The following is a 26,582-nucleotide window of genomic DNA, read 5'->3' as shown; positions in this document are numbered from 1 at the left end:
ATATAAACCCGAGAAGAACTCTCATCTCAATAATTAACAATCAAGTTTCATAAATAATATTTTCACACAGCACTACTGCGCAATATAAACAACAGCACATGCGGCAGCAGAGAAGTCGGAATTCTGGATCGTATATAAAATACTCCATTGCAACTAAAATTGATGAGATTAAAGTCTTCCTTTAACCTCTAAACTATATTGGCAACTACATAGTATTAATCCCTTCCTCCAACCTCTTTATTTTGAGTCGGCAGTTCTCGAGCTGAATGTGATGAGACATATGGCTACAGCAATATTGCACTTTGTAAGTCAAGAACGTTTTCTCATTGGCCGTGATAGACTGATCCATGTTCACGAACCCTGTCGCCCAACAACGATCAAAGAAAATGATCTTGAAGCAAATATACTGCGCAGCTACCAATATTGCCAGTTCATAGACTGATATTAGTATCAATCGATTTGCAATCATTTCTTTCATAACCTTACCTATTTTGAACTTACTGTAACTATCATAGCGCCCAGAACGCTAATCGTCGGCTGATGTCAGTTTTAATCGTCGGCTGACCCATGTCTTGCTAGCGCCAAAATATTTCCCATACAAATTTAATCGTCGGCTTGTTGGAAGAATTGATGGTTCCCCCTCAACTTCAGGATTAAGGTTCAAGATTAAAGTTAAAGTTTGATGTCCTAAAATTCAAATCGTAGGACTGTCATCTAGGACTCTAGGACTCAAGTCCTAGAAAGAATCAGTCGAAGATATAAGGCCTCAAAGGTCCTTCGACTACAAGGAGAGAAAAAAAAAAATAACAATAACAATCAATTGTTAACTGCACTCAGCATCCCTGCGTAATCCAACAACACGAGTGAGAGTTCTGGCACATTGATCGAAGTCGTGAAGCTGACCCGGAAAACAGAAGCGCGAAATGCGCCGCGTTTCTCCCGCGAAGGGCCGTGCCAACCTTGTAGAAGTCCGCGTTCATGGGTGCTGCGGCCCGTAGTGATTTAAGTTAAGTCGATATAGGAAGGGTGGGACGACGACAAAGATCAGAGTCACCATCTGTGCAGCTGCACCCCAGATCATCCAGGCTCGACGCCCGAGTCTTTCGATGACCCAGATAGGGACCAGCGAGACGATGAATAATTGAACGGAGGCGGTCGAAGACAAGATTGTTGAAGTAAAAAGGGTTGATTGTATTGTTGTTAGTTCTAAGTTACATGTGTCTGAGGAGCACAGCTCCTTACATAGTATCCACATCCCAGCCACCAGTAGGTCGGACCACCTTAGTCACACTGTCTCAACATTTTAATTGTGCTCCATTACAACTGTATGAACTTAATAATTACTTTCATGGCTGAATAAAATAACCAAAACTCAAGAACTTGGATTTATAAGTGAATCGTATCATGGAAAAAGTGTCTCATATCTTGGTCTTTCGCCCTGTCAGTGATACGATGTGCCGTGCTTCTTATCTAAGCCTAGCCTCAAAGGCCTCCTAACTTAATACTTGATGTGTTTCATGCGATACGACCAACCTAGCAACAGACTAGTCCAAACACTACAGTTGTGCAACGTATTCCTGATATAACAACACAATCGCTGTTCATGCAGCTGGGCTTTGGGTCACGTCGATACTAGGCAATATGGCATTCTTATTTAACTGAGTCTTTCACGGCGGCGATCTGGACTCTTTCGTCCTTGGTCGACCAGAGAGTTCATCTAGAGTCTATTCCCGACTACTGTGGTTCTTACGAGTGACATACTCCATCCCCTGACCTTCATGCTTCTTTGCTCCACGCTTACTGTGCTTAGCACGAGCTTCTTGCTCCTCCTGATCCATCTGCTGCTTCCACTCACTCTTCTCAGTGTTGCGCTCAAGCTTCTTGCCAGGCATGCTGTCTGTCTTGCTCTTCTTCTTTGCCAGCTGTTCGGCTTCTTCTCGCGCAATCTCGGCATCGACTTCGGCGCCGCGCGAGGGCTTGTTGCCGTGCATGGTGGCCTGGGGGAAGTAAAGTGTCAGAAGATTGTCTCATACAACAAATGTTGTGCGTATAGGCTACTTACTGCGAAGCCCGGTTCGTGCTTCATTCGGTCTTCAATACGTGTTTTTGTCTAATATGGAAGCTCAGTCAGTGATCCCGCAACAATGAACGAGCACTTACGTCCCTCTCCTGGAGCTCGTTCATAATTTTCTCTTTGTTGACTATCACCAGTCAGGTTCATCAGCATTCCATGTTACTATAGGAACATACGGTATCCCTCTGTGTTGACGCCATGCATGCGACCCTCCTCATGGATAGCCTCCCTACTGTAATGGCGCTGATCTCCACCCTCGTAGGAGGAAGAATATCCGACATTTGAGCGACCTGACATGTTGATGTTGTGATATGTTTTAAACGAAGTGGTAGTTTATAAAACAGGTGACTGAGGAGAATTGAAGCTTACTCCAAAGATATTTGTAGTATTTGCTAGCTCGATGGCTTCATCATGTCAGCGTCATTGAACTTAAAGCTACCATCAAGCTCCTCGATTTAATGTTTACAAATGATGTCACTAAGAGGAGATATGATGCGTAGCTGCGGTTCTTGGGGTAACGATAGAAATTTCGACAGGGTGCCGAACGGCAGATCTCTGTCCAAATACGGGGTGAGTATAATTAAAGAAAGTACCATGCTCTAAAATCAACATAGTAGCCACTAAGGTAAGTCATATTTCTATGAGTATGAATGGCATGGTTTGTCTATTGCACCACCTCGGCTCATTAATTGATCCAGGGTAGTGAACTGTAGATAAGATAACGGTGCTCGATGTGTAGGCTCACGTGATCGTCGAATTTTCGCTCGACGCGTTTCAATTACGACAAATCACGCGTATATATCGTGAAAAAACATCAACACCAGCGAGAACGAAATTTTTGAAAACAACAGCTATTTACAGCGCCGCAACACCGTTCCGACAGGTTAATTGGATAGCCCAGTGTCGACCGCATTGCCCAGTGCGACTCAGACATCATGGCGACCCCGTGGCCCCAGGACGAAATCTGGCCCACTGATTACCGAGAGCACGCCACAAATTTGAGCAAATATCTTCAAAAGGCACTGTCAGCCATCGACAACGGAGATGGTCTGCCTGTCGCATCCCGTGGAGTTCGAGTTGCACTTATTGGAGCTCTCACCCTCATCGTCAAAATGCAGAGCACACCCGATCTTGGTCACGTTTACGAAGCCGTGAAGAACGGCCAAGCTGAAATAAAAACCGCAGCCGAAAATTTAGCGCAACACATCAACAGCCTCAAAAATGATCTCAATGAAACAAACACCCAAGCTCAACAAACCATGGAAGAAGTCCAGCGCAGTTCGGAGATTACGACAGACGCAAAAGCGGCTGCAAAGGAGGCCACAGAGATCGGTAAAGCAACGATGAAAATGATCAGAGACATGAAGCTCGTAAGCCAGCAGAACCAAGCCAACGCCATGCCTACCTACGCCAACGTGCTGGCGAGGGGAGGGCTAGCGGCAAGCATGCATAACCCACCGAACCAGAAAGCGTCACCTGTTCAGACCCTGCGTGAGATTATCATCAACATCAGAGACCCTGTCACTATAGCCAACATCAGAATGATGAGCCCACGCAGCCTGAAGTCACATGTAGACCTCGCAATTGAGCAAAGCAGCAACGAACACATAGAGAACATCAAGGTAGTATCCTCCAATCAGCTTAAGAGCGGTGACCTGAGCATCAAGACGGCCACTACAGCGGACATGGTGGCGCTTAGACAGTTTGCAGAAGACTGGGAACAAAGGATCGGAAACGGCGCCACAGTACGCATTCCGACGTACGGTGTCTTGGTGCATGGCGTACGCACTAGTTCGATGAACATGGACAATTTTGAACTCATCAGAGATGGGATACTTCAGGATAACAAGCCCTTTATACCAAATGCAGAGATCAAGTACATAGGCTGGCTGACGAGATCTTCGTCTACCAAATCAGCATCTTCGGTCGTGGTTGAGTTCACGAGACCAGAAGACGCAAATAAAGTCATCGATGAGGGCCTCATCTGGCAAGGCGAGGTGTTCCAATGCGAGCTCTATGACAGACAGTGCCGTGTGAGACAATGCTTCCAGTGTCACAAATACGGCCACATAGGAACCCAGTGCAAAGCAACAATAACATGCGGCTACTGCGCGCAAGATCATGCCACCCGGGATTGCCCAACCAAGAGCGACAGGAACGCCCCGCGAAAATGCGCGGCCTGCAACGGCCCGCACGAAGCCTGGAACAACCAATGCCCTACCAGGAAACAGGAGGTGAACAAGGCCAAAGCAGCCTCTAAATCGAGACCCAGGTACCACTTGGAACTAGAAAGCTTCGTCGCCGGGATCACGACCGGAATTAGAACAAGGGATCGGCAAAATGAGTCAAACCCGATCGCCAGGACAGGGCGACCCACCTTGGAACCAGGCCGGCCACGAGACGCCAACTCGTCCCGGAGTAGATCGCCGACGAAGAAGCAACAGAAGAGAGCGAATTCCAGCAACAACCAGATAACACCCGATGATCCCAGAAACGAGATCGTCGTGAACATAGGGAGCCAGCGGCCTAGACGAACATTAGCTCCTTCCAGGAGGGTATTGGAAACACTGGACGCCAACAGACAGATCACACAGCAAAGCCAGCAAATGGAGGTTGACGATCAAGAATGTTAATAGGAAACACTCTTACAATACTACAGTATAACGTTAGAAAATCAAAGGACACAGTCATGGCCACGCTCTTGCGAGATCCCGATATAGGGCGATACGACATCCTCGCCATCCAGGAGCCATGGAAGAACCCATTTGACACGACAACTCACCATCCAGCCAAAGACCAGTTTCACCTATGCTACCCAGACAAGGATCGAAACTTCCCAGCTAGGGTCTGCTTTTTTATCAATAAGAGGCTCGATCACTCCAGGTGGCACTTTAGAGAGGTAAGCAGAGATCTCTGCTCGCTGAACCTAGTACTCGGAACAGAAGAAGAGCAACAGATTGTGATACACAACGTCTATAACCCAACAAAAACTGCAACCGAGAGAGGAAGCACGCTTCCACTCCTGGAGCTGGCCATAGAACGATGGTCCCATCACGAACAAATCATTGTTGGCGACTTCAACCTCCACCACGAGCTATGGGGAGGTGATCGGGTCCAGCGAGCAGACCCTGATGCCGCTGAGCTCACCACAATCATGGAAGACTACTGTCTCACGAGCAACCTTGCTCCAGGCACTATCACATATGAAGAGCGTGACGGAAGAACGACCATAGACCTTTGCCTCACGACGGCAGGCCTTGTGGACAGACTGATTCAGTGCGAAATCGAAACAGACATAGACCATGACTCTGACCACCTACCTATCACCACCTCATTAGACCTAAACACTGTCAAAATGATAGCTAAGCCCCGGCGAAATTGGAAAGCGTTAGACGAAAAGACATTCACTCGCGTGCTGCAACGGGAGCTTCCGCCGCAACGAAGATCAAGAACAAAGACGGCTTTGGACAGACATGTGGAAGAAGTAATGGCAGCCATAACGGCAGCTGTCGATGAAGCAGTACCGAAGACGGCTCCGTCACCGAGATCGAAGCCAGGGTGGAACGAAGAATGCGCTGCAGCCTTGGCAGAATCAAAACGACTCCGTCGGCGACACAGCCTGTATCGTACCGAAGAGACATGGGAAGCATACCGTGCGGCGCGAAATGACAAAGGTAGAGTTATCAAGAAAGCACTCAGACAGAATCATCGAGAGAAGGTAGAAGAAGCTGCACAATCCCCGGCAACCCTCTGGCGGTTAGCAAAATGGGCCCGAAACAGACACAGTCAAACACCGAACGTGACACCCGCGCTAGTCAACCCAGCTACAAAGCAGCAAGCAATAACCCCTAGCGAAAAAGCAGAGCTTCTCAGAAAGACCTTCTTTCCGGTGCCACCTGACACTGATATCGAAGACATAGAGAATGCCAACTACCCTGCTCCCACAGCCATGCCACCGATAACAACGAGGGAAATAGAGGAGGCCATTGAGGAGGCAGCCCCACTCAAGGCTCCAGGACCGGACGGCATCACGAACAAAGCACTCCAAATCGCCTCTCCCTGGATCAAGCACCATCTCACCAAGATCTTCAATCAGTCCCTCACCCTTGGCTCCTATCCGGAACACTTTCGACAATCGACAACGGTGGTCCTCAGGAAGCCAGGGAAAGACAACTATACCGTGCCAAAGGCCTACAGGCCGATCGCTCTATTAAACACTACAGGAAAGATCATGGAAGCGGTCATAGCAAAGAGGCTGAGTTATCTCGCCGAGACTCATAACCTGCTGCCTGATACCCATATGGGTGGAAGAAAACTGCGATCCACTGAGCACGCCCTCCACCTTATCATCGACAAGATATATGACGCCTGGAACACCGGGTCAGGCAAAGTGGCAAGTCTACTGCTTCTGGATGTATCAGGGGCGTTTGACAACATTTCACATGCACGCCTACTACACAATCTGCGGAAGAGAAAGATAGATGAAAGAACAGTCAAGTGGATCGGAAGCTTCCTGCGCCCAAGATTCACAACGCTATCAATTGATGGCTTCACATCTGAACCCTACAAATTAGAGACAGGAGAGCCACAAGGATCGAATCTGTCACCGATCCTCTACCTCTTCTACAACGCAGATCTAATCGAAAAGTGCGGAGAGTTAGACGACACGGCCACAACCGGCTTTATAGATGACGTGGCTATACTTACATGGGCAGACTCCACGAAAGAGACATGCAAGAAGCTCCAAGAGGCACTCCATATCGCAGAGCAGTGGGCGGCCACTCATGCGTCTATCTTCGCGCCAGACAAATTCCAGCTTACTCATTTCACACGGACGAGAACAAGAATAGACGTCGAGGAGCCTCTGCAAACAAGATGGGGCACGATCGAACCAAAGAAAACATGCAAATACCTGGGTCTCATCATGGACTCCACCCTCACCTGGAAACAGCACATAGATGAAATACAACGCAAGGTCACCAAGACAGTCAACGCCCTTAGCAGCCTCGGTGGTTCGACTTGGGGAGTGACAATGAGAGAGATGAGAAAGATATACAAAGGAGTGGCTGTGCCGCAGATGATGTACGCCTGTTCTGCCTGGTCGAATGCAAACTGGAGAACCAGGGACAAGCCATACACAGAGCGAACATTGAGCAAGCTTCAAAGCCTACAGGCCAGAGCTTCTAGGGTGATTAGTGGAGCGTACAAAGCAGCATCGATACCTGCCCTTGACGTGGAAACATACCTTCTGCCAGTCGAACAGCAGATCTTCAAGCATAACGTCGACACTCTGGGAAGGGTCGGCCCAGCTGAACGCCGACATACAGAAGAGGAGGCGAGAAGAAACAAGAAGAAAAGCCCGAGACGAGCTATTGAACAAGCCATCAGAGACCGCCAAGGGCCGGATATCCGGAGACAAGAGCACATCGCGCCTTACATTGTACCTCCATGGTGGCAGGGGCCACAGATGTTCATCGAAACAAACACAGAGGAGGCGCAAATCAAACACGAACAGATCATACAATACGAGCCGGACGCCGTACACATCTACACAGACGGTAGCGGCATCGGTGGTCATGTCGGTGCTGCCGCAGTCTGCACCACCACCCAAGAAACAAAGAGTGCTTACATGGGAGACGACACGACTTCCACCGTCTACGCCGGTGAACTCCAAGGCATCAGTCTGGCCCTCCAGATCGCACAGGAAGACAGGTCCAGAGGCAACAGTAGAAGCAAGGTCTTGATTTACACCGACAACCAGGCCGCCATCCGATCGACCGCAAAGCCCAAGGGTAAGTCGGGGGCATACCTGCTCAGAAGCATCGCAAAACAGATCGACGAACTCCAATTACAAGGTCTAAACACCGAGATCAGATGGGTCCCAGCGCACATTGGGATCCAAGGTAACGAAGAAGCGGATCGAGCAGCAAAGGAAGCAACAGGTTGGAGAGAAGGCGACCTCACGGGACCAAAAGCAGCAGAACCGCAGCAGCTATACCCACTCCGATCGACCATGAAGACATGGTCTCACAAAGAGACTATCATGTCGTGGGAAAGAGACTGGATATCCGAAACACGCGGCCGAGCATCTTTCAGGCACACGCCCAAACCCTCACGCAAGGTCGTGGACTTGCATGACGGGCTCAGCAAGAAGCACAGCGCGCTGCTCACGCAGCTGCGGACGGAGAAGATAGGACTTAAGGATTTCCTCTATAATCGAAAGGTACCAGGCATCTCCAGCAACAGATGCCCCTGCGGATCGGATCGACAAACGGTAGCGCACGTCCTCCTGCGCTGCCGCCAGCACCGCCAACTCCGGGACCAGGAACTAGGACGACTCCGAGGACGCAACAATCTCCGGAAGTTACTGAACGAGCGCAAAGCAGCCGCCAAGGCAATCAAGTTCATCGAACTGACTCAGATCCTTGGGCAATTTCAGGATCGAGACCTCAACAGACAAAGCTGAGCACTGGGGGGAGACTGTAGGTACACAGTCGCGAAATAGAGGGTCTCATAGCCCGAGAGAGCCTAGAATCAAGGATGCGTCAGTATTAAACCACCGTCTACATGGGCCGCCAAGCATATGTAAATAGTGGTTAGAGAGAGAAAGCGGGAATTTCTGGGGACAGCTGGTCATCGTTGTTCACGATGGCGAAGTGGGGCATCACGGATCAACACTGATCCGCCAGGCTTCGGCTGTTCGCCGGACCCCGTTATCCGGGCATAGTCGTTTAAACGACTACAACCGCGTAGGATAATCAAATCAAATCAAATCAAATCAATCACGCGTATATGAAGAAAACATCAACACCAGCGAGAACGAAATTTTTGAAAACAACAGCTATTTACAGCGCCGCAACACCGCTCCGAAAGGTGAATTGGATAGCCCAGTGTCGGTCGCATTGCCCAGTGCGACTTAGACATCATGGCGACCCCGTGGCCCCAGGACCAAATTTGGCCCACTGATTACCGAGAGCACGCCACAAATTTGAGCAAATATCTTCAAAAGGCACTGTCAGCCATCGACAACGGAGAAGGCGAATCGGCGAGAACTAGCATGTTCGAGCCTAGAGCCGAGGTGGTGCAATGCTACAATTGCTGGGGGCTAGGCCACAAGGCATTCGTCTGCAAAGAAACGCAGAGATGCGGTAGATGCGCAGAGCGAGGACACTACCATAGGCAATGCGAGGCAGCAGAGCCAATGTGCGTGTCATGCGGAGGACAGCACGAATCATTCCGTCGGGCGTGTCGATTGCGTCAAATGCGAGGAGATGAGCATTAGACTACAAGTGTACCAACGGAATGTGCGGAAGAACGATAGGGTGCATCTGAGCATGATGAACGACCAAGACCTCCGAGATTACGCAGCGTTGGCGGTAGCAGAGCCGTGGGCATGCACAATCGAGGGACAGGTGATGACAGCGCCCAACCACCACAGCAACTGGACGAAGATGATCCCCACCAAGACGCGTGAGCCGCGTGTGTCGCGATGGCCGATCCGCAGCATGCTCTGGATACGGAGAGACTTGGAGGCAGAGCAGGTCCCGATCCCATCACCAGACCTGACGGGAGCGATTATCAGGTTCCCCGAGAGAGACGTGCTGGTGGTATCGGTATATGTAGAGGGGAGGAACGAGCAGGCTCTCGAAGCGGCGATGGGACAGCTGCACACGGCGATTGCAGAGTTCCGCAATGGGTCCGGCAGAAGAACTGACGTGATCTTGGTAGGGGATTTCAATCGTCACGACACACTATAGGGAGGTGATGAGGTGACGGGAAGGAGGCAAGGCGAAGCTGGACCGATCATAGAGCTGATGGGAGAACATGGCCTTCACAGCCTGCTGCCCCGAGGCACGAAGACGTGGGAAGGCCCAGGAGGTATAGCGAGCACGGTTGACCTGGTTCTGGCATCGACGGAGCTGGCGGACGAGATGACGAGCTGTGGGATACATCCAACAGAGCATGGATCGGACCATCGGGCGATCCGAACGGAGTTTGACACGACACCGCCGGAACGAACGCCCAGCGACAGACTGCTATTCAAGAATGCACCTTGGTTAGAGATCAAGGAGAGGGTGAGGACGAAACTGGAAGCGTTGCCGTGTGGCGGCACAGTGCAGGCTCAGACGGACAGGCTGATGTCGGTGGTGCTGGATGCGATCAACGACCTGGTCCCACGAGCCAAGCCGTCGCCTTATGCCAAGAGGTGGTGGACGACGGACCTGACCCGACTGCGGCGGATGTACACATACTGGCGCAACCAGGCAAGGGCATGCCGGCGACGAGGACGAGAGGCAGCAGACCTAGAGCAAAAGGCCAGAGAAGCGGCAAAGGAGTACCACGACGCGATCAGGAGGCAGAAAAAGGCACACTGGGACAGCTTTCTCGAAGACGGAGCCAACATCTGGCAATCAGCCAAGTACCTCTCGCCTGGAGGCGAAGCAATGGGTGATAAAATACCTCCTCTAAAGAGAAGAGATGGAACGATGACGAGCGACAAGGCAGAACAGGCAGAGGAGCTTCTCAGCATCTTCTTCCCCCCTCTGCCGGCTGTGATCGAGGATGAAGAGCGCCGGCCGGCGCAGCGAGAAATAGCAATGCCAGAGGTGACACTAGAAGAGGTGGAAGAGAAGGTGATGGCGGCCAAGGCATGGAAAGCCCCAGGCGAAGATGGACTGCCGGCGATGGTGTGGAAGCAGCTCTGGCCAGTAGTGGGAGACCGGGTGTTGCATCTGTTTCGGACATCCCTGAGAGACGGAGAGCTGCCGGTCCAGTGGAGGAGCGCGAAAATCATCCCGCTCAAGAAGCCGGGCAAGGACGACTACAAGGTGGCCAAGGCCTGGAGACCGATCTCACTTCTGTCGAAGCTGGGCAAGATATTGGAAGCGGTCATTGCGGACCGGATCTCATACGCTGTAGAGACATTCGGACTGTTACCCACCAACCATTACGGCGGAAGGAAGCAACGATCGGCCGAGCAGGCATTCCTGCTCCTACAAGAGCACATCTTCAAAGCGTGGCGCAACCGGAAGGTGCTCAGCCTGATAAGCTTCGACGTGAAGGGAGCGTACAACGGGGTGTTCAAGGATCGACTACTGCAGAGACTGGAAGCCAGAGGCATCCCCAAGGGATTGGTGAAGTGGATCGACGCTTTCTGCTCCAATCGGTCCGCGACGATCGTGGTAAACGGCTACACCTCTGAGCGACGGGACCTGCCACAGGCTGGACTTCCACAAGGATCGCCCTTGTCACCGGTGCTGTTCCTTTTCTTCAACGCAGACCTCGTGCAACGCAAGATCGATACAAAAGGTGGATCGATCGCGTTTATCGATGACTACTCAGCCTGGGTGACGGGTCCGACAGCAGAAGCCAACCGAGTAGGCATCCAGGCCGTCATCGACAGAGCACTGGAATGGGAGAGACGGAGCGGGGCGACATTTGAGGAGGACAAGACAGTCATCATACACTTCACGCGCCATCCCGAACGCACCGATGAAAGCCCCTATACGATCAAAGGCCAGGCGATCATCCCAAAGAGGAGTGGCAAGATACTGGGACTGGTGATGGACCCAGAGTTGCGGTACGAGGAACACATAAAGGAAGCAGCTGCACGGGGACTTCGGGCGGCCATGTGTCTACGAAGGCTGAAGATGTTGACGCCCCGGACGGCGAGACAGTTGTTTTGTAGCAACGGTGGCCCCGACGATGGACTACGCCTTGAACGTGTGGTCCCACCGACGCGGGTGGAGGGAGACCAGGTGGCTGAACGAGGCACAGGAGCCTTCAAGACGGTTTCGATGGCAGTGGCGGAAGCTGAAGCTGGTATTCTACCAATCGGTGAATGCCACGCGCATGCCGGCATACGGCTCTACGTTAACATGCAAACGCTGCCGAAGACGTACCCGCTTGCGACACTTAGGGTGAGAGAGACACGGAGATATCTGTCGCCGTTAACGAAGCTAGCACTTGCCCACGATGGCGTAATAGAATGGATGGAAACGATCGAGCCCTATGCACTACCACCGTGGCATAGGCACATGGTGGTGGAGTATGATTCAGACAAGGAGGCAGCGGCAGACGCAGGCACAGGCGACGGTGTGACCGAGACCAGCAACATAAGACAAGTTCTCATCGCAACGAGCGCCTCCGCGAGAAATGGACTAGTCGGCATAGGCGGCGTCGTGCGCAACACCGCTAGCGGAGGAGCGACGGACGATGTAATAGCAAAGTACTCCGTCACTCTTGGCCCGCGAGACGAGCAAAACGCATACACGGCCGAGCTGGAAGCGATAGCAGTAGTCCTCTGGTACATACCTGATGGTCTCCGACACCATCCGGGAGATCTACAGACATGCGAGACGACTGGAAAAGGGTGGCAACACCATTAAAATGCGCTGGGTATCGTCCACAAACGAGTCTTTCACACTGGGAGTAAAAGCTAAGGCAGAAGCACGAAAAGCCACAGACAGCGGATGCAGAGCAACGAAACCACCGTACCAGGCCCGATCGACCCGACTGAGAGTACTACTAGCACAACGTCGACAGCACATGATGCTACCTGAGAGCGTAGGCGGCTATTCGAAGCGGCTCGACAAGGCGCTGCCCGGCAAGCACACGCGCACACTATATGACGCCCTGAAGAGACGCGAATCTGACATCCTGGTGCAACTACGAACGGGAATGGCACGGGTCAACAGGTATCTGCACAGGATAAGCGCAGCGGAGACAGACATATGCGACTGCGGCCAGGAAGAAGAATCGGTCGACCATTTCCTTTTCCGATGTCCACGGTGGGACGAGCAACGAGAACACATGCGAAATGTCGACCGGGAAATGATGGGCAATCTATCATTCTTCCTGGGAGGCAAGACGGCAGAAGACGGGCATAAGTGGAGGCCGAACCTGGCAGCAGTGCGAGCAGCGATCAAGTTTGCGATAAGCACAGGCCGTTTGGATGCTACACAGACATGGAAAACATACAAGATATACTAATAAACCAAACGATATAATACAGCAAGAACTAATATAGTACAGCCTCTAGTAGACAGACCAGGCTTCAGCCGCTGAAGATGGGACGCTGAACACTTGAAGAAGCTGGCCTTCAAGCAGGCCTGTCGCAGGGACAAGCGAGGCTGGGAAATGTGGCGAGGAGTAGGGATTGGTGAGGTTTGAGGGTTATAGGGCTAGAAGTCGGAAAAGAATGTAACGAGACTTAATGTTGTGGGCCCTATGAGGCGTATCCTCCCGGGCGGAATAAATTCATTCATTCATTGTGCCCCCATTTCGGGGGATGGCCGACGTTAGAAGATGTTCTCATACCAATCTATGCATAGACAATTACAGCTCACGGTTCCGTTCATTACACATGCCGTGCACTCATCATACGTTGGCAGTAATTTCAATGTCCACAGGCCTCGGAAACCGGGGAACATAGCGATCATTCGAAGTCAAACGAATTAGTTGCGCCATACACGTCTCGGTGACGAAAGCAACCTGTACATAGGCGAAGATGTCATTAGTCCTACGATGTTGGTGTGATCAACCGTAAGCAAACAACAGGGGTAATATTAGGCTGCACCACGCCTCTGACAAGGTTTGTGGAAATATGGATTCCCTGATTGAACGGATCTGGGTTGTAGGCGGCAGGGGTGGACAAAAGATCAAAAAGTGAACCGTGCGAGCGTGCAAGTGCCATAGAATAGCCTTGACACCCATGCTGCGACTCAATCGATGACCCAGATTGAATTGATGACTACCCACCCCCGGTAGGCGGGCAGGTCGTAGCTGATGCCATTGTCGTCATCATTAATCAGAGCCTGCGTAAAAGCGGAGTCCAGACAATCATAGGTGCACTCAATAAGCAAAGAGGTGTGATTAGATTATTTTAAAGTTGTGCGCTAAGAAAAGCAAAAAGCAGGACCTGTGCGGGCGATGCCCCGGCTGGTACGGAAGGCTAGACTTCGGGTTTTTACAGGATAGAGCTGAATTCCTATGTTAAACAAAGCAACCTTGGCGTCTCGCGAATGCGGAAAACATCGATCTGGTAGTTAGAACGGTCCCCAAGAACCATGAATTCGGTTCCTCAGATCGCAATTGTCGGCGTGGGCCAGGTCGGCGGCGCCGCAGCATACTCGCTCATCCTCACCTCTTTCGCGAGCGAGTTACTCCTCGTCGACACCGATATTGATTTAAGAGACGGCCAAGTCCGGGACCTTTCCGACGTGGCCTATAGTTGTAACAGCAGCACGCGCGTGCGAGCGGCCTCGCACCATGAGGCAGCCAAGGCCGACATTGTGGTCATCACAGCGGGATCCAAGCACATGATAGGTAAGCGATCAAATAGGAAAACGCTGTTTGCTTGCGGTGATTGAGCGCGCGGGGCTCACTCTATGTTCCCTAGGCCAAACCACTATTGACTACACATCCCGGAACATGTCAATTGTTCGGCAAGTAGTCGAGACAATGAAGCCGTTCAGATCAGACACAATCCTGCTTATCGTGTCAAACCCTGTCGACCTGCTCACGTCCCTCGCCCATGAACTCTCCGGACTTCCGACATCTCAAGTCTTGGGCTCAGGCACGTTCCTAGATTCGGTGCGGCTCCGTGGGCTCGTGGCCATGCGGGCTGGAGTGAGTACACGTGGATCTTGCGCTCTCTTTCGAGCTGGGCTAATGGAATTCTAGGTCGCGGCTAATTCGATAGATATCTACGTGGTGGGCGTACACGGAAACCCCCAGGTTGTAGCATGGTCAACGGCAACGGTTGGTGGCGTCCCCATGAACAACTCGATCTCGCCCGACGTTCTTGACCGTGCCGAGCTTGCGGATGAGTGTAAGCATCGATCGCAGAGCATAATCAGAGCTAAAGGTTCGACTCCTTTCGGGCTCGGTTCTATTGTGTCCAGTTTGTGTTCATCTATCCTCTTGGACAAGCGCAATGTTCGTCCCGTCAGCCATTTCCAACCTGACTTTGGTTGTTGTTTCAGCTTGCCCGCGGTCCTCGGAAGGAAGGGAGTTATGAGTACTATTCAGATGCCGCTGGACCGTGACGAGGAGGCCCATATAGCTGAGTCAGCGAAGGAACTGAGGAAAACTATTGACTGGATCCATCGGGATTATTAAGCCAAGAGTGTCGTGCGACAGATTGGATTTTCATAGTCGTGTTGGAGAACCTTGTATACAGTGGTCACTTGTGTCAGAATTAATCTGCAATCTTTTTTTCAAGAAAAAAAAGAGAATTATCAAGATTCAAGTTTCGGCACCATGGCACCCTGTCCTGCCCCATAATACATTCTGAGTTAGTACCAAGTTACAAGCCCACACTTCAAGGTAATTCTGTGAATAGATATCGACCCATATTTGCCTCCTCATCCCACCTAGGCATCAAGCTTGCTCACTAGCTACTACGTGCCTCTTCACTGCAACAAAGCTATCGGGACTGACAGAGATAGAATCAATCCCAGCGTCGACTAGAAACTTGGCAAACTCAGGATGGTTACTCGGCGCCTGGCCACAGAGCCCAATCTTGCACCCCTTGTTGCGAGCCACCGAGATAACCTGTGCTATCATCCACTTAACCGCCTCGTCCTGCTCATCAAACAAATTGGCCAGCTCTCCCGAGTCGCGGTCTATGCCGAGCGTCAGCTGTGTTAGGTCATTAGAGCCGATGGAGAAGCCGTCAAAGTGCTCGGTGAAGTGGGCGGCTAGGATGACATTGGACGGGATCTCGCACATGACGTAGACCTGCAGGCCGTTGTCACCGCGCCTGAGCCCATTCTCAGCCATGACTTCCAGAACCTTTTTAGCCTCACCGATCGTACGACAGAAGGGGATCATGACAATGGCATTGATGAGGCCTATCTGCTCGCGCAGCCGCTTGACGGCGCGGCACTCGAGCGCGAAGCCTTCCTTGTAGCGCGGCGAGTAGTAGCGGGAGGCGCCGCGGAAACCTATCATTGGGTTGTCCTCCTTCAGCTCGAATTCGGCGCCGCCAATGAGACCGGCGTACTCATTTGTCTTGAAGTCGCTCATGCGAATGATGGCCGGTTTGGGATAAACGGCGGCGCATAGGGCCGCGAGGCCGTGCGACAGCTTATCGACGAAGTAGTCGGGCTTGTTTTCGTACCCGGCCGTCAGGCGGGTGATTTCACGCTTGGAATCTTCATCTTCCAATTGGTCATGGTGAACGAGCGCCATAGGATGGACCTGGATAGCGTTGCTAACAACGAACTCCATGCGGGCAAGGCCGATGCCGTCGGCTGGAAGTCGCCACCAGCGGTAGGCGGCCGCCGGATTGGCGAGATTGAGCATGACCTTCGTCCGGGCCTGGCGCAGCCCGGACAGATCTACCGTCTGGGTCGTGATATCCGAGATTCCCTCGTACACGAAGCCGGTGTCGCCCTCAGCACAGGAGACAGTGACATCCTGGCCGCTGTGTAGCACGTAGGTAGCATTACCAGTGCCCACTATTGCCGGAACGCCTAGTTCACGGCTGACGATGGCGGCATGCGAGGTGCGCCCACCATGGTCAGTGATGATGGCAGCGGCACGCTTCATGATGGGCACCCAGTCCGGGTCTGTCGCTTCTGTAACCAGGATCGAATTGGCCACGAACTTGCCAATGTCTTTGGCGGATTTGATGAGGCAGAGCCGCCCCGAAGCGGCCTTATCGCCGACGGAGAGGCCTGTGGCGAGAACACGTCCCTTATTGCCGACCGTGTAGGTCTTAAAGACGGCGGCGTCGCGGCGCGAGTGCACAGTTTCCGGCCGAGCCTGGACGATGAACAGTTCACCCGTAATGCCGTCTTTGGCCCATTCCATGTCCATCGGGCAGCCATAGTGCTCTTCGATGGTGCATCCCCAGCGGGCTAGCTGGAGGATCTCCGTGTCGCTGAGCACGAAGGCGTCTTGCTCCGCCTTTGACGTGGGCACGTTGCGGGTTGGCACATGTTGATCACCATAAATCATTTTGATCGCCTTTTCGCCGCGCTTCTTCTCCAGGATAGGAACAAGATTGGTATCAGACAAGAGCGGCTTGAAGACCTGATACTCGTCGGGATTGACGGTCCCCTGCACGATGTTCTCACCGAGTCCCCACGCTGCGTTGATGAGCACGACCTTGTCAAAACCGCTTTCGGTGTCGATGGAGAACATGACGCCGGAACCTCCAGCATCGGAACGAACCATGCATTGTACACCAATGGAGAGGGCGATATTTGTATGGCCGAATCCCTTGGCCTGGCGATAGCTGATTGCCCGATCAGTGAAGAGTGATGCATAGCAGCGTCGGCAGGCATTCAAGAGGGCGCGTTCACCTGAGATGTTCAAATAAGTCTCCTGCTGGCCGGCAAAGCTTGCGTCGGGTAAGTCCTCCGCCGTCGCACTGGAGCGCACAGCAACACTGGCGTTCTCAACTCCAACCTTGGCCGAAAGCTCTCGATAGCTGGCTCTGATGGCGGTTGCGGTATCCAGCGGCCAGCTACCGTGGCGGAGGAACAGACTGCGCACCGCATGGCCGGTCTCGGCAAGACTGAGATTGCCCAGCTGCCATTCAGTGATCAGGGCGTCTATCTTGCCCCGGATACAGTTGGCGTCGATGTAGTGCCAATATGCGCTCGAAGTCGTTGCAAAACCAGGTGGTACGGCAATTCCTTGAGTCCCAAAGGCTCTGATCATTTCGCCCAGGGAAGAATTCTTTCCACCAACCAAGGCACCATCGCTGCGCGACAAGTCCTTGAAGTTCAGGACCAGAGGTCCATCGGTCTCAATGTCGTTCATATTGTGGACTCTAGCCTAGAGGAGATAATGCTGGGAAATCTCATGCCAGGAGAATCCTGCTCGTGTTGCAACCGCAAGACACTCCCTGTTTATGGTCACGAGCAAGTGTGGTGCACATCAGGGACTTGCAACAATCTCCGGAGTGTTCGGGGGTCCTAAAATGGACCCCCTAAGCTTTCATGCCTCAGGTGGAGGGGGTAGGTTTAAATGGGAGACAAACATTTGGTCCACCCTGGCATAAACTACATGGCCTATGATCTGTTGTGCCTTTAGGAGGCTCTCAAGATGGAGTTTCCTTTAGTCCTTTTTCACCACCGCATGCTCATCAAATCTAGCTGAACTTGGTGGGTTGAGGTTGATCTGACCACTGACGTCACGTTTACGTCTCGCATCGAGAACCGATCTTGCCATGTACTGGACCTGTCTCCGCATCATCGTCCCCATCACGAACACATATTGTTGCAGAGTTTTAAGCCATGGTCACACGTCAGCACCATCGGAGGGGGTGGCGGGGTGAACGAAGACAGTTATGAGGGATTTCGTAGAATCACTCATTCCACTTTATGGCTGCCGTGAACTTACCACAGGTCGGGGCAAGCCGTCGTTATGCTACGATCTTCTGATAGTGAATCATGCTAATTCAATGAAAGCCTCTGCCATTCATTGAGATAATTTGACTAAAATGCTGGTACACTTAGTGGGTGAATTTGAGGCGCAATTCTGTGCTCTGGCAACCACAAACCTCACCTGTGAGCGATTGGCCTACCCAAGAAACAGGAGGGTTGCCCTGCATGATTATAAGCTGTGTCTGTGGAGGCATCAGAAGACATGGAGTGGAAGGGGCGGCTGATAGGTGGACGCCCGGAGAATAATCCAGGAAATCTAATCTTCCGGGCTGTAACAATACAATACAATACAATTTATTTCTTCCGGGCTGTAACAGACTTGCTCATAAACGCGGCTGGCTTTCAGTCTGCACAGTGAATCAACATTGGACAATTAACCTAGCTACAGAAAAGTATCACGTACAGACTGCACCGTTGTATAAGCCAGTCGAAATTTCATTTGCATCAAGATAGTTACGACCTCCTCACAATTTTACACATGAGCTAAAATTGCATCTTCATCCTTTCTTTTCATTTTCAAATCACTGTTTTGAATACCTTCTGCCTTGGGGAATACATCACTGGGGCTGGGTGTTCTGTGAAATTTTCCCGACGATATCAATTTGAAAGACCCCTCCCCTCGCATGTGTAATATCGATTACATTATATGGCCGTGTCAGTGTACCGCTCTAAGCCATGGTCTTTGCCTCAACACTCTTCTTTTTGTGTAGGCTCTTAATCCTTTTTGGGAACACGACCATTAGCTGCGGCAACAAAATGTCCCCAAGTAATCAGCTCTCTGCTACAATCGTCCTGGTGAATACTGCAATCAATAAGCGTTGGCCCATCTGTATGCGCCACTGCTCTCTCAAGGCCCTCAGAGAGCTCTCCAGAGGTTCGAGCTTCGAGTCCCAGCGCACGTGCTCCTCCGTTTTGACAACTAAATGCCTCAACCAGGCGGGAATAATCCCAATTCTGGACACGATTATACAGCCCATCGTGGATCTCCACCTCGATGGTGTAGCCTTTGTTGTTCATGAGAAGCAAGATGATAGGGACTCGGAATCGCACCATCTGTGATACTTCCTGGGCCGTCATCTGGAATGCGCCATCGCCAACCATGACAATTGTCTGTCGGTGAGGCTTTGCCAAGGCGTAGCCGAACGACGCGGGGACTGACCATCCAATATGACCCCATTGCATTTCAATCTCGAATTCAGCCCCAAAGGGAAGACTCAGCTGGAGTCCATTAAACCAAGAATCACCAGTGTCAGCAAAGACAATAGTCTGTGGGTTTAGGCTCAGTAAAGCCTGCGTCTGCCGACCAATCTCCTTCCTAGTTAACTTCTCGGGGCCGCGAGAAGGCTGCCCCAGAGGTGGATCAGGACGCAGTCGATTGTACTCGATCATGGTGTTGTCGTTCCAACAAACTGTTTCAGATAGCCTGGACAGAAAGTCACGCATCTGAACATGACAGCAGTAGAGCTTTGAAGCCACAGTCACGCTATTCATGTCGACAACGAGTTGAGGAACACTGGGCAAAGCCGTCCATCCAACAGTGCTGTAATCCGTGAAGACGGTGCCAACGCAGATGAGGAGGTCCGCCCAGTTGACGATGGCATCAGCTGCCAGGGTGCTGACCTGGCCCCAGAAGATTCCTGCAAACTGAGCATGGTCCTCGGGAAATGAACCCTTCGCCGCTGGTTGAAGAACTACAGCGCATCCAATGGCCTCGGCCAACTGAAGCAGAGCGTCTTGTGCCCTGGCCCTGCGAACTTTTGGTCCAACGAGAATGACGCACTTCTGCTTCGCGCTGATACACTCGGATGCCTTAGCTGCAGCAACATCAAGTGTGTGCTGGTCACTTGGGACTGATGCAACGACAGAGCTGACAGGTCCAGGACGGACACATGGTTCACCGGCCAGGTTAGTCGGCACTTCGATATATACCGGTTTCTTCTCCGAGAGAGCCGCCCGAATAGCACGGTCAATAAGCTCAGCAGCATGAGCGGCTTGACGAATACGCACCGCGCAACAGGTGATCTTTCTGGCCATCTCAAGCTGGTATGTCGTGTCCCCTTCACCGAGAGTGTGGTGTAGTATACGTTGGCCCACGTCGTTGGTATTGGGTGACCCACTGACGAGAATGACGGGAAGATTCTCGGCATAGGCACTTCCAATGCCATTAAAGGCAGAGAAGGCGCCTACGCTGTAGGTGACTACACAAACACCAACTCCATTGCCACGGGCATAGCCTTCGGCAGCTAGAGAGCAGTTCAGCTCATTAGTGCAGCCGACCTCGGTTAGCGACGGATGCGCCTCGAGCTTATCGAGGAGGATGAGATTGTAGTCCCCTGGGACAATGAAATGATGACGGATTCCGACCTGCACAAGCCTTTCGGCCAGGTAGTCACCGACCGTGAACGGCGACATGATAAAAGACGTGAAGACTTGTGAATTTCAGTTGCTGGAATGTATCTTCCTTCAATGAAAATGAGAAAGCTAGCCCATCGCAGTCACGCTTTGCCTGATGACTCCGACGACTTCCCCTCTTATCAATCTATTGTGGACGCCATTCCCCTATAGAGCCCACGAAATTACGAAAATTATCACAAAGCATCATAATAAGCTCATGCTTGCAGTCGTATCATCAACTAGCTGACTCTACTCAACCTATCAGCGCTATCAGCTGGGTGATCTGACCATCGACTGCTGTAACAAATATGTGCGTCTTATGGATGGCCCCGGGTGCTTACTGGCAGAGTAAAGCCACTTGAAATCCTTCCTGTGAATGTTTGCTTATTTTTCCGTTTCCGCTCATGGGCTTCAGAGCTGCAGTCACTTTATGCCACTTTAAAGTTTGAGCCACTGCGATAGTCAGATCATGGTAGTATGATACGCACTTGGCTGAATAGATGTGTTGCCATCAATTTTCGCACGGTATTGACCTGTGTATGACACAGATAATATACTTGACGTATCGCCGGAAGCCACATGCAATGCATGGTATCACAAGTTAGAGTTGCAACGACTTGACACGAAGTACTGCAACCCACCCGACGTGATTCAAAGTGATGTAGTGTTGAGCTGTTTCTCATGTATATTACTACAAACGGCTGCGACAGCATGTTAGCTAAAACTCAACCGTGTGGTGACGTGTGCGAAAGGTCATAGAACATAGATTCGGATGGACAATGGAGTCCCTAACATGCTAATGTCATCAGACAATGAGCACAAACCATGACAGTCACACAATGTACCTTCAAGTCAGATTATCAACGGAAACCTTCGCTCTTAGCCCTCGACTACTTGTCTTGAGCGATGATCGCGAGCGCTAACCTCGGGTGTCTCTTAAAAAGGCCACATATTCCAACGAACTGGAATCCCACACAAATCATGGCTTATGCATTTTCTCTGGTGACAAAGAATTCCATCATGAGTGACGATTGGACTCCTGAACCTCTGGTTCTTGAATTCGAGCATCTGGCTCGCAGCGATGTCGGCTTAGTAGGCGGCAAGAATTCTTCACTGGGTGAGATGATACGAGCCCTCGGCCCAAAAGGGATTCCAGTACCACCAGGTTTTGCCACATCCTCCTACGCATACTGGCATTATGTTGATACCAACAATATTCGGGGCAAGATTGACGAACTCGTCGTTGAGTGGCAGTCGGGTCATCAGACCCTTGCCGAGACAGGCCATGCAATCCGCAATCTGTTTCTTCGCGGCACCTGGCCAGCAGATACCGCAGAGGCTATCTTAACTGCCTATCGAGAGCTTTCCTCCAAGGCCAAAGTCGACAAGCTAAGCGTTGCTGTCCGCTCCAGTGCAACAGCTGAGGACCTACCTGACGCCAGCTTCGCCGGTCAGCAGGAGACGTACTTGAATGTCCAGGGTGAAAAAGCGCTCTTGGATGCCTGCCGACGATGCTATGCCTCTCTCTTCACCGACCGAGCCATTAGCTATCGCCAGATCAAGAAGTTTGACCATACAAGCGTCGCCCTGTCTATCGGTGTGCAGCAGATGGTCCGTTCCGACCTCGGAGGCTCAGGTGTAATGTTCTCCATTGACACTGAGAGCGGATTCGACAAGATCGTGCTCATAAATGGCGCATGGGGTCTTGGAGAGAACGTTGTACAGGGCACTGTCAACCCAGACGAGTATCAGGTTTTCAAGCCCCTCTTGTCTGATAAAAACCTATCGCCAATCCTGAGCAAGAAATGCGGTGACAAGTCGATCAAGATGGTGTATGGGGATCGACATACACCCACACGCAATGTTCCCACGTCCAAGGCAGAACGAGCTTCATATGTGCTCAAAGATGAAGAGATCCTCCAGCTTGCCCGATGGGCGTGTCTGATTGAAGAGCATTATGGATGCACCATGGACATGGAGTGGGCGAAAGACGGTGCGACTGGCAAGCTCTTCGTCGTCCAAGCCCGTCCAGAGACCGTCCAGTCGCGTCGTGACACTGCTGTCTTCAAGACCTACAAGGTCGGTGAAAGGGGCCACACACTCACTACTGGGCTTTCCATCGGCGATAAAGCCGTAGCAGGTCGTATCTGTCTCCTCACCTCTGTCACTGACATGGATAAGTTCGTCGATGGCTCTATTCTCGTGACCGAGGCGACCGATCCCGACTGGGTGCCCGTCATGAAGCGTGCTGCTGCTATCATCACCGACCAAGGCGGCCGTACCTCTCATGCCGCCATTGTCAGCCGCGAACTCGGTGTGCCAGCTGTAGTGGGCACTGGAAATGCCACCTACGTGCTGCACACTGGCCAGGACGTTACTGTGTCTTGCGCAGAGGGAGATACTGGCCTGGTGTATGAAGGCATCTCTGATATTACTACTGAGACGGTTCATGTATCTGAGCTACCCGCTGTCCGCACCAAGGTCATGCTCAACCTTGCCAACCCATCATCTGCATTTCGCTGGTGGCGTCTTCCAGCCGATGGCATTGGACTTGCTCGCATGGAGTTTGTCGTCAGCAACGCGATCCAGGTACATCCCATGGCTCTCATTCACTTTGACCATCTCAAAGATGAAGAAGCCAAGCGGACTATTGAACAACTGACAGCGGGATATGCCAAAAAGCCCGACTACTTCGTCGACAAATTAGCCAGCGGGCTGGCAACTCTCTGTGCCGCTGTATATCCCAAGCCGGCTATCATCCGCATGAGTGATTTCAAGACAAATGAGTATGCTCGTCTCATTGGCGGCGCCGAGTTTGAATTAAAAGAGGAAAATCCAATGATAGGCTTTCGTGGAGCCTCGCGTTACTACTCACCACATTACAAGGAGGGATTCGCACTCGAATGCCGAGCCATAAAAAGGGTGCGCGAGGAGATGGGCCTCACTAATGCCATCGTCATGATACCTTTCTGCCGAACAATCAAAGAAGCCAGAAAGGTCCTTGATGTTATGGCCGAGAACGGCCTCAAGCGAGGGGAGAAGGGTCTCAAAGTCTATGTCATGTGCGAGATCCCGTCGAATGTGATCCTGGCTACCAGCTTCACCAAGCACTTTGACGGCTTCTCCATCGGGTCCAACGACCTGGCCCAACTTACCCTCGGCGTAGATCGTGATTCGGGTGAGCTGGCTCATTTGTTCGATGAGCAGGACGAGGCTGTCAAATGGATGATTGCAAGGGCGATTGAAGTAGCCCGCAAAGAAAACTGCAAGATTGGTCTCTGCGGAGAAGCTCCCAGTAATCATCCACAGTTCGCCAAGTTTCTGGTTGATGCTCGCATAGATTCAATCTCTGTCAGCCCTGATAGCTTCGTTCAAGTGATGAGGCACGTTGTAGCTAGCGAACAGGCATGATAATTTGTTCCTTGGGTAGCTTGTTAATTGAAAGTATTATGCATTTGCTTATGAAGCATTGAATCGTCAGTCTTAGTTCATGGAATGTCATTGAACTGAATTACATTGGCACCGACCCTAACAAAATATTATGACGGCTCAAAACATAGAGTTATGTGCATGGGACCTAGATCTAATTTCACTAATTATGTCCCGCGCTTAGAACGAGATGTTAAAATGGAGCGTTATATAACAAGACTAATCGACTATGAGATTCCATCGAAATGATTTTAAAATAATTACTTGCAAGTGTGACAATTCCCCAGACACAATGTTCCACTACCACCAATCCTTTTGGATCCACTCAATCCTGTCCTTCAAGTGCTTCGCTGATGCTGCTATAGCTGCCTGCTCCTGATCGTCCAACGACAGGTGCATGGTGCTCAGAATTCCTTTCCTTCCAATGATAGCAGGCATGCTCAGACAGCAATCGAACTGAGGTTGGAAATGGCAGACAGGGTTGATTTCACTCTTGTCCAAGAGAATAGAACAGCATAGGTTTGCAGTTATAGAAGCAATTCCGAATGGGGCCGAGCCTTTACCTCGGATGATGACTTGGGATCGATGCTTGCAGATGCTGTCGATTCTTGTACGATCAAGAGAGCTAAACATCTGGACCTCAGAAATGGGGACTGCACCAACAGTTGCCATCGACCATGCAGTAACTTGCTCTTCTCCGTGAACACCAACCACAAAAACACCTATGGAAGAGGGGGAGACCTGAAAGATAGTTAATTAGCCACCAGAGGCGGGAACAAAGGGTGCTGCAGTGGTGAGTACTCACCGAACCTCGAGACGCAACCATTCCGCGTAGCCTGGAAGTGTCCAGAGAGGTTCCTGAACCTATGACTTGTGACTTGGGAAGCCCAGACATTTCCTGAGCGATGGAAGTGAGCAGATCAACAGGGTTTGCAACGACGAGCAAAATAGTGTCGGATCGGAAAGGCTTCATTGCATCCATGACTTCCCGGATCATGGAGGTGTTCCGAGATGTGTAGTCGGCAGTGGTTTGGCCTATAGGAAGCAAAGTGAGCATGAAAACCGAGAGATTAGAGATGAGTATGACTATTGTCCATCCCCTACCTAATGTGTGCTTGGATGCGGCGGTGATGACCACGATATCACTCTGGGCCGGCTCCCGGTACGTGGCAGGTCGCACTCGTGTGCTTCTGCCAGTGCTGTAGGCCACATCCGAGAGATCTTCGACTTGAGCGTTTCTCAAGGTCAAGTCAAGGTCAACGAGAAGCAACTCGCTGGCGATGGAGCCCAGTGTTAGATTGTAGGCGACGGCCCCGCCAACTTCGCCGACGCCGATGATTGCGATAGGAGAACTCGAGTCCATTGTGTGATTAGGTAAAAGAGGTTAGTTCTCTCGTTCAGCTACACATCCTCTTGGAGTTTGCCTGAGTTTGATGCTGTTCCTTATAAATAAGGCGAATGTCAGGCTCTTGGTAGTGAGATGAGTGGCGCAAATAGAGTCCAAGCACGTTACATGTTTTGTTGTGTGTTCTGATGTTTTACCTTCGTCACACCAGGATAATATGCAACTGTGGCGTTCGGGTGTACAAGGGACGGATGGACAGACACATTCTAGGGCTTGGGGGAAACTAAGGAGACTGCCATCGAATCCGTCCAAGATTTACTCTATGTGGGGTAATTGGTGTTTAGACAGAAAAGCAACAACATCAGATGATCATTCACGTTGGCTGCGGTGGTGAATACAGTTGTAGATATTTTAAGCACTGATCTGATCGATGCACAAGACCAACTTGTATGCCTCGTATTGCTGCATCGAGACTCAAGCCGACCGCACTTGAACGTTGGCGCAGCCTTTGGGTTGTCACACGATATACCCTCACATGATGATGATACCACTGTCAGTCTAATAACCAATGCACCATCATATCATATTAAATGATATAACGTCACATCCAATTCATCTAAGTTAGCCACTGCAATCCCACGGCCTCGTGTAAGAACATGTAACCTCAGTATTGGAACACTTCTGTACCCTATCTTTAGTATCAACAAGGGCACTGTTACATCATACAAGCTGAGTGTTGGTCTCCTATCACCAACATCACTAACTAGCCAGCCCGAGTACACGCAGTCTCAGCATCACGAAGAGCAAGTATAAATCAACCTCTTCATCTTCACATCTCGATTCCCTGTCTCATAATCACAAGTCAACAAAACAATTCTCTCGCTATCAAATCACTCTACCAATTGTTTCAAATCTTCCTCTTCCTAAACCGCTATTA

The 26,582-nt window shown here is 51.3% G+C and overlaps 8 protein-coding genes across 8 annotated transcripts; 2 read left to right on the top strand and 6 right to left on the bottom strand.

The window, feature by feature from the left end:
• Positions 1-53: 53 nt before the first annotated feature.
• On the bottom strand, positions 54-721 carry BKA55DRAFT_572576 (uncharacterized protein). The gene has a single exon (XM_046193154.1). It carries the CDS (start codon positions 476-478, stop codon positions 206-208), a length of 273 nt encoding a protein of 90 aa, XP_046048202.1. The 5' UTR covers positions 479-721; the 3' UTR covers positions 54-205.
• Positions 722-756: 35 nt separating this feature from the next.
• On the bottom strand, positions 757-1,300 carry BKA55DRAFT_572574 (uncharacterized protein). The gene is given in 2 exon segments (XM_046193153.1): positions 757-790; positions 803-1,300. 1 exon segment carries the CDS (start codon positions 1,253-1,255, stop codon positions 977-979), a length of 279 nt encoding a protein of 92 aa, XP_046048201.1. The 5' UTR covers positions 1,256-1,300; the 3' UTR covers positions 757-790; positions 803-976.
• Positions 1,301-1,643: 343 nt separating this feature from the next.
• Positions 1,644-2,443, bottom strand: BKA55DRAFT_572572 (uncharacterized protein). The gene is made up of 4 exons (XM_046193152.1): positions 2,251-2,443; positions 2,161-2,201; positions 2,063-2,110; positions 1,644-1,997 (listed from the first exon to the last, which is right to left on the bottom strand). The coding sequence occupies exons 1-4, from the start codon at positions 2,369-2,371 to the stop codon at positions 1,725-1,727; spliced, it is 483 nt and encodes a 160-aa protein (XP_046048200.1). The 5' UTR covers positions 2,372-2,443; the 3' UTR covers positions 1,644-1,724.
• An 11,583-nt stretch (positions 2,444-14,026) lies between these two features.
• BKA55DRAFT_572553 (lactate dehydrogenase/glycoside hydrolase) lies at positions 14,027-15,313 on the top strand. The gene is made up of 3 exons (XM_046193151.1): positions 14,027-14,401; positions 14,475-14,704; positions 14,759-15,313. Exons 1-3 carry the CDS (start codon positions 14,143-14,145, stop codon positions 15,194-15,196), a joined length of 927 nt encoding a protein of 308 aa, XP_046048199.1. The 5' UTR covers positions 14,027-14,142; the 3' UTR covers positions 15,197-15,313.
• BKA55DRAFT_572550 (uncharacterized protein) lies at positions 15,314-18,165 on the bottom strand. The gene has a single exon (XM_046193150.1). The coding sequence runs from the start codon at positions 17,849-17,851 to the stop codon at positions 15,458-15,460; it is 2,394 nt and encodes a 797-aa protein (XP_046048198.1). The 5' UTR covers positions 17,852-18,165; the 3' UTR covers positions 15,314-15,457.
• Positions 18,166-18,789: 624 nt separating this feature from the next.
• On the bottom strand, positions 18,790-21,127 carry BKA55DRAFT_572548 (thiamine diphosphate-binding protein). Its single transcript, XM_046193149.1, has one exon. It carries the CDS (start codon positions 20,887-20,889, stop codon positions 19,192-19,194), a length of 1,698 nt encoding a protein of 565 aa, XP_046048197.1. The 5' UTR covers positions 20,890-21,127; the 3' UTR covers positions 18,790-19,191.
• Positions 21,128-21,706: 579 nt separating this feature from the next.
• BKA55DRAFT_572547 (uncharacterized protein) lies at positions 21,707-24,520 on the top strand. Its single transcript, XM_046193148.1, has one exon. The coding sequence runs from the start codon at positions 21,778-21,780 to the stop codon at positions 24,280-24,282; it is 2,505 nt and encodes an 834-aa protein (XP_046048196.1). The 5' UTR covers positions 21,707-21,777; the 3' UTR covers positions 24,283-24,520.
• Positions 24,521-24,600: 80 nt separating this feature from the next.
• BKA55DRAFT_540854 (lactate dehydrogenase/glycoside hydrolase) lies at positions 24,601-25,663 on the bottom strand (the record flags this gene model as incomplete). Its single annotated transcript, XM_046190306.1, has 3 exons — positions 24,601-25,041; positions 25,106-25,335; positions 25,405-25,663. The coding sequence occupies 3 exons, from the start codon at positions 25,661-25,663 to the stop codon at positions 24,601-24,603; spliced, it is 930 nt and encodes a 309-aa protein (XP_046048195.1).
• Positions 25,664-26,582: the final 919 nt, after the last annotated feature.

The sequence above is a fragment of the Fusarium redolens genome (assembly GCF_020744475.1).
Source record: "Fusarium redolens strain MPI-CAGE-AT-0023 chromosome Unknown BKA55scaffold_10, whole genome shotgun sequence".
In the NCBI taxonomy this organism is placed as follows: domain Eukaryota; kingdom Fungi; phylum Ascomycota; class Sordariomycetes; order Hypocreales; family Nectriaceae; genus Fusarium; species Fusarium redolens.
The sequence above is the reverse complement of the archived record's forward strand: the minus strand, read 5'-3'. Positions and strand labels throughout refer to the sequence as shown.

Coding starts and splice junctions, on each gene's coding strand:
- BKA55DRAFT_572548 (XM_046193149.1), bottom strand. CDS start 20,889: ATGTCGCCGTTCACGGTCGGTGACTACCTGGCCGAAAGGCTTGTGCAG.
- BKA55DRAFT_572576 (XM_046193154.1), bottom strand. CDS start 478: ATGAAAGAAATGATTGCAAATCGATTGATACTAATATCAGTCTATGAA.
- BKA55DRAFT_572547 (XM_046193148.1), top strand. CDS start 21,778: ATGATCGCGAGCGCTAACCTCGGGTGTCTCTTAAAAAGGCCACATATT.
- BKA55DRAFT_572553 (XM_046193151.1), top strand. CDS start 14,143: ATGAATTCGGTTCCTCAGATCGCAATTGTCGGCGTGGGCCAGGTCGGC. Junction 14,402..14,474: donor GGGATCCAAGCACATGATAG/GTAAGCGATCAA, acceptor TATGTTCCCTAG/GCCAAACCACTATTGACTAC. Junction 14,705..14,758: donor TCGTGGCCATGCGGGCTGGA/GTGAGTACACGT, acceptor ATGGAATTCTAG/GTCGCGGCTAATTCGATAGA.
- BKA55DRAFT_572574 (XM_046193153.1), bottom strand. CDS start 1,255: ATGTGGATACTATGTAAGGAGCTGTGCTCCTCAGACACATGTAACTTA.
- BKA55DRAFT_572572 (XM_046193152.1), bottom strand. CDS start 2,371: ATGTCAGGTCGCTCAAATGTCGGATATTCTTCCTCCTACGAGGGTGGA. Junction 2,202..2,250: donor CGTCAACACAGAGGGATACC/GTATGTTCCTAT, acceptor GACTGGTGATAG/TCAACAAAGAGAAAATTATG. Junction 1,998..2,062: donor AGCACGAACCGGGCTTCGCA/GTAAGTAGCCTA, acceptor TACTTCCCCCAG/GCCACCATGCACGGCAACAA.
- BKA55DRAFT_572550 (XM_046193150.1), bottom strand. CDS start 17,851: ATGAACGACATTGAGACCGATGGACCTCTGGTCCTGAACTTCAAGGAC.